This window comes from Mobula hypostoma, chromosome 2 (genome assembly GCF_963921235.1).
Source record: "Mobula hypostoma chromosome 2, sMobHyp1.1, whole genome shotgun sequence".
Lineage (NCBI taxonomy): Eukaryota > Metazoa > Chordata > Chondrichthyes > Myliobatiformes > Myliobatidae > Mobula > Mobula hypostoma.
Genome location: NC_086098.1, coordinates 91,180,819 through 91,194,931, shown reverse-complemented (window position 1 = coordinate 91,194,931; position 14,113 = coordinate 91,180,819). Strand labels below are relative to the sequence as shown.

Genomic DNA, 14,113 nt, shown 5'->3' with positions numbered 1-14,113 from the left:
CCTGCTGTGTTCTGCAGCCTCTGGTGATTAGTCTGTTCCCAACTCTTGGGAGCTGCAGATGGATTTTCACTCAATGCATTGAATGTTTTCTGGTCACAAAGCAGCAAGACGTGAAGTGCTTTGTTTACCTCACTCTTCTAAGAAAAGGGGTGCGACCATTTGTTAGCTTTGCAAAAGTGGCTGAAATCACAAGTCTTCCTACAGGAACTGGACCATGTAACCTTCAGCCTTATGTTAAAGCTCCAAGTCATTGTACAATTGTCTCACTGTTTATCATTAGAACATACATTATGCCATTGCTTAGAAGTATAGAATTATTTGGCACAGTCTGCCTGTGCTGTCTTTTAAAACTCAGAAGCAATTAGTCGTTTTCTTTCTCCATAGCTCTGTATTTTTTTTTATCTCAGTTAATCATTTATCTAACTCCACTTCAGAAATTACTGTTTGGCAGTTACACTTCCTTAATTTCAAATGTAGAATATAAAATGAACTATGTACATCTATTTTAGGAAATCAGAGAATGTATTTGTGATGCAAGGGCTATTGTTGATTTTATAAACCTATTCAGTTTTGCAGAATCTTGCAATTGCTTATGTGATCTGAATAGGTCAGAATGAACGAAGGAAGGTTTAAATTATATGCAATTTCTATTGAACTAGATATGTTGGCTGCAAGATTGCATCCTGAAACAAATGTTCATTATACTTTAGAATAAAATCAACACAAATATAAACATATTTTCTTGCATGTTTTAAATTGCCAAAGGTTGAGTTTGAAATTGATTTTGACAATTGTGCTTTAAATGTGAAAATATTTCATTTTATGTTACAACCTTTTGTATAGACAAGACCTGCTTCCTTGCAATGCTGTGGTCACAGTGTCTGGGGTCACCACAGTAAGCAGCACATCCTACAATATCTGGTCTCACCTTGTCAATCAGCTGACAGGACCTGTCTTTGTAGGAGGCCTACCAATCAGCTACCACCCAAATCAGGTAAGACATCAGATCCTCCTAAACAATATTGTGTCCTTTTAAGATGTTTCTAATTTTCTTCTTCTTAAGACCATCACCCCTACTGGGGCATATCCCCCGACAGCAGCTCGCCAGAATCCTCAGTCCTGGGCTACTAACCCTTCCTAAAAGAAAGCCATTTCTGCCTCCTCCTGGTCTTTCTACGGAGTCTTGTACATTTTTCACTTCCCAACATAATTTAAAAGTTATCATTGAACAAACTTCCATTAAACACAGCATCGCATAACAATTAGTATTTACATTTTCCTATCTATCTCCCACTTTAGCCATCTATGTATGAATGTCGCTTACCTAATAGTGAAACAGTTTTTGCCAACTATTCTGTCAAATCACTTTCCTACTTTGGACACTTAACAAAGCTTCCTTTAAACCTTCTTGCTTGAAAGAAAACAATCTCAAATCTTCCAGTCTCTCATAAACACTAGAGATTCTGCAGATGCTGGAGATCCAGACTAACAGGCACAAAATGCAAGCAGAACACAGCAAGTCAGACAACAGCTCTGGAAAGAAACAGAGTTAACTTTTCAGGCTGAGATCCTTCATCAGTCCTCTCTATAGATGCTGCCTGACTTGCTGCATTCCTCCAGCATTTAGTGTGTGTCGTGTATTTAATATTTCAGTAGTATTTGACTAATATTATAAATATATTCCAAACATGAGAAGATCTGCAAATGCTGGAAATATAACTTCCTTTTCAGTCCTGATGAAAGTTCTCAGTCTGAAATGTCAATTGTTTACTCTTTTCTGTAGATGCTGCCTGGCCTGCTGAGTTCCTCTAACATTTTGTGTATGCTGCTTATTGTTTGATCAAGCATTCTTTATTGTTTAAATAATTCATTATGGTTATATGTGTGAAGTACATGAATGGCATACGTCAACACGCCACTGTGTGATACATGCATGCCTCACTTAAAGTAAACTCAAAGTTAGATAGGTTATTCTGGACTACCTTGTTTATATTTCAATTAGGTTTTATGGTTTGGAGTTACAAAATATCACAGAAGCAATGAGATATTTTAAAAATGAGCACAACTACCTACCTGTTGAAGCACAGTGAGACATTTGAGTAAAATAAAATGCAACCTATTCTTTTGTTCAGACGAGCATTTTTTCTTCACAAAATAAAAGATGGTCAAGTTAAAAAAAAATAGAAGATTGAAGAATAATTCATAGGTTCATAATCAGTAAGTTCTGAATGATAATAGTCATAAAAAAGCAGAAATAGCTGACTACATTGGAAAATTAGATGTGTTCTATTGCACAACAGATAACTAGATTTTGTATACTGAACAGATTGAGCAGTATTTTAAAGCAAATGGAATAGTCAATGAGAAGCGAGTGCCAATTTTGCTGCGTGCATTGGGTTTAAAGTCACACAGCTTGCTTCAAAGTTTAACTGCACCATCCAAACCAGACAAAATGAGCTTTGCTAATATCATGAGAGTAAGGCAAAACCAAAACCATTGTTGATTGCAGAATGCTTTAGGTTTCATAAGTGGGATCAAATGAATGGAAGTCCATTTCAGTGTCCGTGGCTGAATTGAAGTTGTCTCAGCATTGTCAGTTCAGTCATCGGTTTACTGATGCACAGAGAGTTCACTTAGCTAGTGGAATTTTACAAGAAAGCATCCAAAAATGGCTCTTAACTGAAGCATTCATTGGCACAAATTTTGTGTTAATATTGCATCTACCAAGTGACCAGAAGCATTCCAAATAGTATTCTAGAAAGCCTACTCTAATCTCTCTTTGATCAATGGATCTTGTTGATTTGCTACAGATAAAAATCAGGTTAGATCCGAGCCTGTGAAATATTTAGAAGTGTAAGCTTGAGGAAACTTTGACCACAGGTTATTCTTGCTGCTACCTGTGACCGTGTGGGTTTCCTCCGGGTGCTGCACTTTTCTCCCACATTCCAAAGATGTATGGGTTAGTAGGTTGATTTGTCACATGGGTGTAACTGGGCTGCAGGGGCTCATGGGGCTGGAAGGGACTATTACTATGCTGTATATCTAAATATGCAAGGAAATAAATAAATGATTGAGATATGGGAACCATTGTGACAACTAGATGTTAGTGTAGAGGTTCAAGGTTCAATTCTGCCACTGTCTATAAGGGTCTTCCAGTCAAGATGGCACGATCGAACAATGATTCCTCGGGTGACATCTTCCAGATAGTCAATTATTTCACTTTTTCTATGTCTTCTACCTATTTTTGTTGGAGCCTGTGAGTGATAGTTCAGAATTTGATCAAGTGATCTAGCGATCTGTTGACCCTGAGAAAATTCCAGGAGTGGAGCGCAAGCATGAGCTTCTTACGAGGAAAAGCTCAGAGACAAGGTGCGGTTTATGCTAAGTTGGTGCCAAAGCAAGGCAACCCTTATGGGCTGACCGCTCCACATCTTGGACACTGGCTGGTCGTTGATGCAAATCAACTGTTGGACTTTGGCCACGTTCCACCGTGATACAACACTTGGCGGCATGGGAGGTCGTTCCTGCCTGTGGCCATCGAACGTACAGCTCCTTCCGTGGAGGGTCAGACACCCTGAGCCAATAGACTGGTCCTGGACTTATTTTCCATCTGGCATAGTTTGCATTTTGTTGTTTGATTGTTGGTGGTTTTTGTATTGCTATATTTACGCTCTATTCTTGGTTGGTGCAGCTGTAACGAAACCAAATTTCCCTCAGGATTAATAAAGTATATCTATCTATCTATCTGTCTATCTAACAAACTTCATTGTTCAAAGAGTATTTATTATCAAAGCACATCTTCTATGGTACCATATACAACGGTGGGATTTGTTTTCACTGCATGTTTCAATGTATGTACGTGCAGCAAATAAAACTAATCTCTCTGGTTATGGTAGTCTACTTATTGGCATTCTAGGGATGGTAGTATGATCAAGTTTACCAGTTTGGTTTTTGTTGAATAACCACCATGAGTGTGATGGTTTGCTCAATGTGGTAATCCCGAAGCACTGTCAGGTAATGGAGTGTCTTTGACAGATTTAAGCTCATTGGCAAACAAGCCAGAAGCAGGTTGTGCAGAATTATGTGTCTGATCAACAATTTTAATGATCTCTGAATGGGTGGTGGGGAAAGACTCGAAGGTACCTTTCACATGGGAATTGGTTAAAAAAATTGTGATTGAGGCAATAACTTTGAAAAAAAAACACTGAAGACAGCAGACTGGGACATAAGCACCCCTTCTCTTCCAAATCTGAAGATGTCAGTTAGCAAGTGTCTCAGAATCTAGATAACTTCCTAACTCTGTGTTATAGAAGAAAATCACAATGTCACATTTATGAGCTGAGACAAGTGATAGAATGAAATAAACTGAAAATGAATACATGTGAATGCTCTATTCTTCACTGTAATCTTGCTTGTCATGCTTATTGGATATTAATCATCTATGCTTTATTTTCAAACTGTGTGACCTATGTAATGGCCAGTGTTCATTAAATGAGATAAATGTAATGCATTGATGGTGTTGGCACGTGGCCAAGTGGTTAAGGTGTTCATCTAGTGATCTGAAGGTCGCTAGTTCGAGGCTTGGCTGAAGCAGCATGTTGTGTCCTTGAGCAAGGCACTTAACCACACATTGCTCTGCGATGACACCAGTGCCAAGCTGCATGAGTTCTAATGCCCTTCCCTTGGACAACATCAGTGGCGTGGAGAGGGGAGACTTGCAGCATGGGCAACTGCCGGTCTTCCATACAACCTTGCCCTGGCCTGTGCCCTGGAAACCTTCCAAGATGCAAATCCATGGTCTCATGAGACTAACGGATGCCTTGAATGCATTAATCAAGGTTTTGGGAATCTTAGGAAGGAGGAAAAGAAGTAAATTCTGGCTTCTTCTCCTTCCTTTCCAATCCTGATGAAGGGTCTCAGCTAAAAACCTTGACTCTTTATTCCTCTCTAGAGATGCTGCCCGACCTGCTGAGTTCCTCCAGTATTGTGTATGTTACTCTGGATTTCCAGCACCTGCAGACTATCTTGTGTTTATGAGAAACAAATGAAATGGGTCCTAATGGAGTTGATTATATCATGGGAGAATATAACAACTGATGGTCCTCAATCCTTAACCGTGGTGACATGTGAAGATTTCTTATTGCATTCCTGATGCTCCAGGTTGTGATGGACATCTGACATCAGAGAATATAATATGCAGGAAGATGTTACCGATGATCCCGGTGATATAGCCATTTAGGGAACGGAATTTCAGCCTTGCAGAATTCACCAATCACTACCCAAAAGTTTCAGATGCAGAATAAAATTAATTCTCACAGTTCTTATGTGGGAATTAAATGTAAATAAATTGACACAAAATGTATTATTTTTCAACTCATGTTTCTCAACATGGGTCATTGCAATGTGAAAATTAATAGTAATGTGCAGATGACAAGGCTTTGCATTGCAGAAAATTTGTGATGTGGCCCATTTTGTAGAAACACAGCCCTCTGTAAAACCCTTTTTAAAACCATTACACTGGCACAATTTGAAGAGACACAATGGAGTTTCCCTCAGAGCCTTAGCCAATAATTAAGCTCAAACTTTGCATTTAAAAAATTAGTCTAGTCATTGTGCCATTCTTGTACATGGGTCATTGCAATGTGAAAATTGATCATTTCATTTTAAACATTAGAACAGTATCCTCACTCCAGTTTAATATTGTCACATGTACCAAGACACAGTGAGGAGCTTGTCTTGCACACTGGTCATACAGATCAGATCATTACACACAGTGTGTTGGGGTAGAACAAGGTAAGACAATAAAACAATGCAGAATAAAGTGTAACAGCTGAACAGAAAGTGCTGTGCAGTTTGACAATAAACACAAGATCATAATAAGCCATATTGTTAAATTAAGTATCCATCTTATCATACCAGGGAAACATACAATTTTCTTATAACAGTGCAGTAGAAGTTGGCCTTGAGCCTGGTGGTATGTGTTTTCTTCTGCCTGATAGGAGAAGGAAGAAGAGTGAATGGTCAAAGTGGGAGTGGACTTTGATTATGCTTGCTGCCTTACTGAGGCAGCAAGAAGCATTAAGAGTGTCCATGGAGGGGAGGCTGGTTTCCATGATGAGCAGAGCTGTGTGAACAGTTCCCTGTAGTTTCTTATGGTCACAGGCAGAGCCGTTGCTGTACAGAGTTGTGATGCATCCGGGTCAGATGCTTTCTATGGTGCATCAATAAAAATGACGAAATGTCAACAAAGACGTGCCAAATTTCTTTGGCCTTCTATGTAGAGGCACTGGGGAGCTTTCTTGGCCATGGCTGGACCAGGAAAGGCTATTGGTGATATTCCATCTCAACCTTTCCAATCTCAGCACTGTTGATGTAAACAGGAGCATGTGCGCCTACCCCATCCCTGAAGTCAATGACCAGCACTTTTGATTTGCTGACGTTGAGGGAAGTTCGTTGGCATGAACCATGTTACTGAGCTCTCTATCTCCTTCCTGTACTCCAACTCATCGTTATTTGAGGCATAGTCCACTATGGTGATATCGCCTGTGCATTTATAGATGCAGTTAATGCAGGATCTAGCCATGCAGTCATGAGTGTAGAGTGAGGGGCTGAAGTCAAGCCTTGTGGAGAACCAGGCTCCAGACTAATCATGGTGGAGGTGTTGCTGACTATCTTTACTGATTGTGCTGTGTTGGTCAGGAAGTCAAAGATCCAATTGTAGAAGGAGTTGCTGACTCCGATATATCAGAGTTTGGTGCTGAGTTTGCTCAGAATTATAGTATTGAAGTCAGGGCTGTAGTCAACAAACAATAACCTAACATAGGTATCCTTCCTGTCCAGATGCTCCAGAGATGAGTGTGGGGCCAGGCATATAGCGTCTGCCATAGATCTTTTTCAGTGGTAGGTGAACTTCAGTGAGCCAAGGCTTTCTGGGAGGCCAGAGTTAGTGCTTGCTATGACCAGCCACTTGAAGTACTTCCTGATGGTGGATGTTAAGTCATAAGAAAAAGCAAACTGTAGACGCTGGAAATATAAAACAGAATCACAAAGTGCTGGAGGTACTCAGCAGGTCAGACTGCACCAGCCTGGAAAGAAGCAATTATGATTTAAGGTCAAAGAAATGGCCTGACCTGCTGTGTATTTCAAGCATTTTTGACACCTTCAGTATATCAGCCACTTTATTTTCTCGTGCCACCATGAGGATACAGAATCCTGAGAGCAAGATGGAACATGCAAATGATTTATTGTTTCCTGCTATTGATATTATGCAAAACCTGAGATAAACTCAAGCTCTGTAGGAAATAACAGTGAGGCTGTTTTATTTTACCAAGCTTATAATCAGCATAATTGACCATAAGTCCTTTGTGGCTGAAGTAAAAAGTCCAAAGCTCTCATCAGTAACTGATGGAAAGTGAATGGCCCTTGACATTTGGAGAAAGACTGTAGCTGTACTTTACAAACATCTTTCTTTTATTTTATCCAGAAACTTGAAATATCTAGATTCAGATACCGATTTATTTATTACATGTATATTAGAATTATGTTTAAAATCATCAAGTTATGTCATGAAATTTGTTAACTTTGCAGCAGTGGTACAATGCAATACACAATAATAGAGAAAAAAACTTTGAATTACAGTAAGTGTGTGTATATATATATATAAAATAGTTAAATTAAATAAGTAGTGCAAAAAAATAGAAATAGAAAGTAGTGAGTTGTGTTCATGGGTTCAACGTCCATTCAGAAATCAGATGGCAGAGGGGAAGAAGCTATTCCTGAATCATTGAGTATGTGTGCTTTCAGGCTTCTGTACCTCCTCCCTGATGGTAACAATGAGAAAAGGGCATGCCCTGGGTGGTAGGGGTCCTTAATGATGGACGCTGCCTTTTTGAGGCACCGCTCCTTGAAGGTGTCCTGGATACGATGGAGGCGAGTGCCGATGATGGAGCTGACTAATTTTACAACTCTCTGTGGAGAGAGTGCCTTCCTACGTCAGATGGTGATGCAGCCAGTTAGAATGCTGTCCATGTTACATCTGCAGAAGTATGCCAGTGTTTTTGGTGACATACCAAATCTCCTCAAACTGAAATATAACCACTGTCTTGCCTTCTTTATAACTGAATCAATATGTTGGGTCCTCAAAGATATTGATATCCAGGTACTTGAAATTGCTCACACTCTCTACTTCTGATCAAAATGCGCCATTTGCATTAACAATCAACACACATAAGGATATGTTGCGGACAGCCCGCAAGTATCACACATTCTGGCACCAGCTAGCATGTCCGCCAGGTTTAGTGGAGCAAAACAAGCAGAAATAACTAAGCAGCACATGAACAATTCAGGACAACAACACCAAAACAAAAACAACAGGAATTCTGCAGATGCTGGAAATTCAAGCAACACACATCAAAGTTGCTGGTGAACGCAGCAGGCCAGGCAGCATCTCTAGGAAGAGCTGCAGTCGACGTTTCAGGCCGAAACTCTTTGTCAGGACTAACTGAAGGAAGAGTGAGTAAGGGATTTGAAAGTTGGAGGGGGAGGGGGAGATCCAAAATGATAGGAGAAGACAGGAGGGGGAGGGATGGAGCCAAGAGCTGGACAGGTGATAGGCAAAAGGGATACGAGAGGATCATGGGACAGGAGGTCTGGGAAGAAAGACAAGGGGGGGGTGAACCAGAGGATGGGCAAGAGGTATATTCAGAGGGACAGAGGGAGAAAAAGGAGAGTGAGAGAAAGAATGTGTGCATAAAAATAAGTAACAGATGGGGTACGAGGGGGAGGTGGGGCCTTAGCAGAAGTTAGAGAAGTCGATGTTCATGCCATCAGGTTGGAGGCTACCCAGATAGAATATAAGGTGTTGTTCCTCCAACCTGAGTGTGGCTTCATCTTTACAGTAGAGGAGGCCGTGGATAGACATGTCAGAATGGGAATGGGATGTGGAATTAAAATGTGTGGCCACTGGGAGATCCTGCTTTCTCTGGCGGACAGAGCGTAGATGTTCAGCAAAGCGGTCTCCCAGTCTGCGTCGGGTCTCGCCAATATATAAAAGGCCACATCGGGAGCACCGGACGCAGTATATCACCCCAGTCGTCTCACAGGTGAAGTGTTGCCTCACCTGGAAGGACTGTTTGGGGCCCTGAATGGTGGTAAGGGAGGAAGTGTAAGGGCATGTGTAGCACTTGTTCCGCTTACACGGATAAGTGCCAGGAGGGAGATCAGTGGGGAGGGATGGGGGGACGAATGGACAAGGGAGTTGCATAGGGAGCGATCCCTGCAGAATGCAGAGAGAGGGGGGGAAGGAAAGATGTGCTTAGTGATGGGATCCCATTGGAGGTGGCAGAAGTTACGGAGAATAATATGTTGGACCCGGAGGCTGGTGAGGTGGTAGGTGAGGACCAGGGGAACCCTATTCTTAGTGGGGTGGCGGGAGGATGGAGTGAGAGCAGATGCACGTGAAATGGGGGAGATGCGTTTTAGAGCAGAGTTCTTAACACCAAAACAAAGCCATTTCCCACCCTTCCACTCACTCATTCCCTCTCACACACATACAAGCCTCCAACCCCAGGACAAGCTGCTTCTGGGCCTCCAGTCCTAAGCCTCAGTCCCTGAAACTTCAGGCCTCCAACCTCCACTCCCTGTCCTGGACTTCCAGGCCCAACCTCAGGGCCTCTACCTTTGGAGTCACTGACTTAAAGATTTGAACTTTTGACCTTCTACCTCCAGTCCCGCTGAGCTCAAAACTTTAGCCTTTAGATTTCCCTTCCAGACCTGTCAATCACCTGGGCGGTTACTTTATCATTTCACCTCATGATTCAAGTTCATTTTAAGCCAAAATGATCACTTTTGCATTGATAGCTTTGCCTAAGATTTCCCAGACACTTCAGGTATGTTGCTGAGCACCAGGATTGATTTGTTTCTCTACTGGTATTCAATGCTGTGGCAAAGTGAGAAGAAAGTCTTCAATGTAATAGTGAACTATTATCACAGTCACTTCTCATATGTAATGTTAGCACCCCATAAACAAACATGCAAGAGCTTAAAGGCAATATATGTAAAAAGAAAAACAATAATGTTTGGCATTGTCACTCTATCTGATAAACTAACAGAACAAATTAACGTGTTTTAATAAACTTGTAAGGGGCTTCTTGGATTACTTCAGTGGGAATGGGAAGATTCCCATTAATCAGGTCATCTCTGTAAATGAAACCAGCAGTGCTGACTTAGATACATTGGAAATCAATTAGCTGTTGAGAAAATTATCCCTTTTAAAGCAAAGTCCTTATTGTCTATGCTTCTATGAACTCAAGCCAACTATAATGAGTTTGTATTGGATAATTAAAAGGTAAAGCAGATGAGCACCTGAGAGCAGCTTAACAAGTTAACTCTATTTCATTTCCTTCCTGAACAATGCCCTTCTTTTCACCTTCCTTAAACTTGAACTTCAGTTGTTTCCACTTCAAGGCTGTGTTCATCAGAGCTTGGTTACCTATGTCCATATACACTCAGTGGTCACCTTACTTGGTACCTCCTGTAACTAATAAAGTGGACACTCAGTGTATGTTCATTGTCTTCTGCTGCTGCAGCCCATCCATTTTAAGGTTCAACATGTGCATTCATAAATGCTCTTCTGCACACCACTGTTTTAACACATGGTAATTTGAGTTACTGTTGCCTTCCTGTCAGATCTGTAAATTTTAGAGACTGCTTAGTATGAAAATCCCAGGAGATCATCAGTCTACTGAGAACAGCTTGTTTTTGCAACATCAATTTACAGGACAAGTCACTCAGGAACTTGAGCAATGTATTTTTTGTGTGACTATATATTTACTTGCTGTCTTGTATGTACAATATGTGCCTTGTGCTGTGTATTACTATTGGCTCTGAGTTTTGTACCTTGGCCCCAGAGGAACGCTGTTTCATTTAGCTGTATTCATGAATGGTTGAATGATAATTAAGTTTGAACTTAAACTTGTTTCTAAGATGTTTCAGCGGTTTGAAAGGGGCCTGACTGCGCAAGTGCATGGAGGTTGGCCACTGAGAACAGCCGCAAGAGTTTAAAAGCGAACAGAGTTGAAAAGGTGACGGTTATTTCTTCGGTGGTTTGAACAGGGCACAACTGCGCAAGTGCATGGGGGTCAGTCAGTGAGATCAGCAGGAAGAGTTTAAAAAGAAGACAGCTTTACAGAGCAGGCATCAGAGTAGAGGGGGACAGTGTAAGAAGACTTTGGCTCAATGGGGCTTCGGCAATAATGGGTCGAGGCGAGGTAGGTTATCTGTTCAGAATACAGAGAGAAAGTATGTGTGTGAAGCCAGTTTTCTGTGCTCGGTGTCAGATGTGGGAGGTCCTGGGGATTCCCAGCCTCCCGGACGGCCACACCTGCATCAGGTGCGTCAAGGTGCAGCTCCTTAGGGACTGCATTAGGAAATTGGAGATGCAGCTCTATGACCTACGTCTGCTCAGGGAAAGTGAGGAGGTGATAGAGAGGAGCTATAGGCAGGTAGTCACTTCAGCACTCTATAGTTAGGGGGTCAGACAGGTGAATCTGTGGACGCAGGAAAGAAACACAGATGGTAGTTAACCTCCCAGGTGCTAGGGTCTGGGATATTTCTGATCACATCCACAAAATCTCAAAGAGGGAAGGAGAACAGCCAGAGGTCGTGGTACATATTGATACCAACGACATAAGTAGGAAAAGGGAGGAGGTTCTGAAAGTTGAGAAGCAGGACCTCAAAGGTAGTAATCTCGGGATTACTGCTTGTGCCACGTGACAGTGAGTATAGGAATAGATTGAGGTGGAGGATAAATGCGTGGCTGAGAGATTGGAGCAGGGGACAGGGATTCAGATTTCTGTATCATTGGGACCTCTTCTGGGGCAGGTGTGACCTGTACAAAATAGACGAATTGCACTTGAATCCGAGGGGGACCAATATCCTGGCGAGGAGGTTTGCAAAGGTTTTTGGGGAGAGTTTAAACTAAGATTTCTGAGGGGTGGGTACCAAACTGAAGTGACAGAGGAAAGGGAGTTTGGCTCACAAATAGAGAAATCTTGGAAACCGTGCGAAAGGGAGGATAGGCAGGTGATAGAGAAGGGATACACTCAGATCGATGGTTTGAGATGTGTCTTTTTTAATGCGAGGAGTATTTTGGATAAAGTGGATGAGTTTAGAGTGTGGATCAGCACTTGGAGTAATGATGTTGTGGCCAATACAGAGACTTGGATGGTACAGGGGCAGGAATGGCTACTTCAAGTGCCAGGCTTTAGATGTTTCAGAGAGGACAGGGAGGGAGGCAAAAGAGGTGGAGATGTGGCACTGCTGATCAGAGATAGTGTCACAGCTGCAGAAAAGGAGGAAGTCATGGAGGAGTTGTCTACGGAGTCTCAGTGGGTGGAAGTTAGGAATAAGAAGAGGTCAATAACTCTACTGGGTGTTTGTTATAGACCACCCAACAGTAACAGGGACATTGAGGAGCAGATAGGGAGACAGATTCTGGAAAGGAGCAATAAATAACAGGGTTGTTGTGGTGGGAGATTTTAATTTCCCAAATATTGATTTGCATCTCCCTAGAGTGAGGGGTTTAAGTGGAGTGGAACTTGTTAGGTGTGTTCAGGAAGGTTTCTTGACACAATATGCAGATAAGCCTACAAGAGGAGAGGCTGTACTGGTATTGGGAAATGAACCCGGTCAGGTGTCAGGTCTCTCAGTGGGAGAGCATTTTGGAGATAGTGATCACAATTCTATCTCCTTTACCATAGTATAGGAACAGACAAGTTAGGAAAACGTTTAATTGGAGTAGGGGGAAATACGAAGCTATCAGGCAGGAACTTGGAAGCATAAATTGGAAACAGATCTTCTTAGGGAAACGTACAGAAGAAATGTGGCAAATGCTCTGGGCATATTTGTGTTGCGTTCTGCATACGTACCTTCCAATGAGACTGGGAAAGGATGGTAAGGTACAGGAACTGTGGTGTACAAGGGCTGTTGTAAATCTAGTCAAGAAGAAAAGAAGAGCGTACAAAAGGTTCAAAAAGCTAGATAATGATAGAGATCTATGTTTGTAGAAGATTATAAGGCAAGCAGGAAGGAGCTTAAGAATGAAATTAGGAGAGCCAGAAGGGGCCATTAGAAGAACCCCAAGGCATTCTACAAGTATGTGAAGAGCAAGAGGATAAGACGTGAAAGAATACGACCAATCAAACGTGACAGTGGAAAAGTGTGTATGCAACCAGAGGAGATGGCAGAGGTACTTAATGAATACTTTGCTTCAGTATTCACCATGGAAATGGACCTTGGCAATTGTTGGGATGACTCACAGTGGATTGAAAATCTTGAGCATATAGACATTAAGAAAAATGATGTGCTAGAGCTTTTGGAAAGCATCGTTGGATAAGTTGGATAGGTTGGGACCGGACGAGATGTACCCCAGGCTATTGTGAGAAGCAAGGGAGGAGATTGCTGAACCTCTGGTGATGATCCTTGCATCATCAATGAGGAGCAGAGAGGTTCTGGAGGATTGGAGGGTTGCTGATGTTGTTCCCTTATTCAAGAAAGGGAGCAGAGATAGCCCAGGAAATTATAGACCAGTGAGTCATACTTCAGTGGTTGGTAAGTTGATGGAGAAGATCCTGAAAGGCAGGATTTATGAACATTTGGAGAGGCATAATATGATTAGGAATTGTCTGTGTGGCTTTGTCAAAGGCAAGTCGTGCCTTACAAACCTGATTGAATTTTTTTTGAACATGTGAGTAAACACATTGATGAAGGTAGAGCCATAGATAGAAACATAGAAACGTCGAAAAACGTACAGCATAATACAAGCCTATCAGCCCACAAGGCTGTGCCAAACATGTCCCGACCTTAGAACTAACTAAGCTTTACCCATAGCCCTCGAGAGAAATGTATATGGATTTTAACAAGGCATTTGATAACGTACCCCATAAAAGGCTTATTGAGAAAGTAAGGAGGCATGGGTTCCAAATGGACATTGCTTTGTGGATCCAGAACTGGCTTGCCCATAGAAGGCAAAGAGTGGTTGTAGACGGGTCATATTCTGCATGGAGGCCGGTGACCAGTGGTGTACCTCAGGGATCTGTTCTGGGACCCTTACTCT

The 14,113-nt window shown here is 41.9% G+C and overlaps 1 protein-coding gene across 1 annotated transcript in view; it reads left to right on the top strand.

Annotated features, from left to right (window-relative positions):
* LOC134357340 (protein eyes shut homolog) overlaps window positions 1-14,113 on the top strand; it is a 641,949-nt gene that overhangs the window by 501,934 nt on the left and 125,902 nt on the right. The window contains exon 15 of the mRNA XM_063068783.1: window positions 844-994. Coding sequence (XP_062924853.1) covers window positions 844-994 — 151 coding nt within the window. The remainder of the gene's footprint in view (window positions 1-843; window positions 995-14,113) is intronic.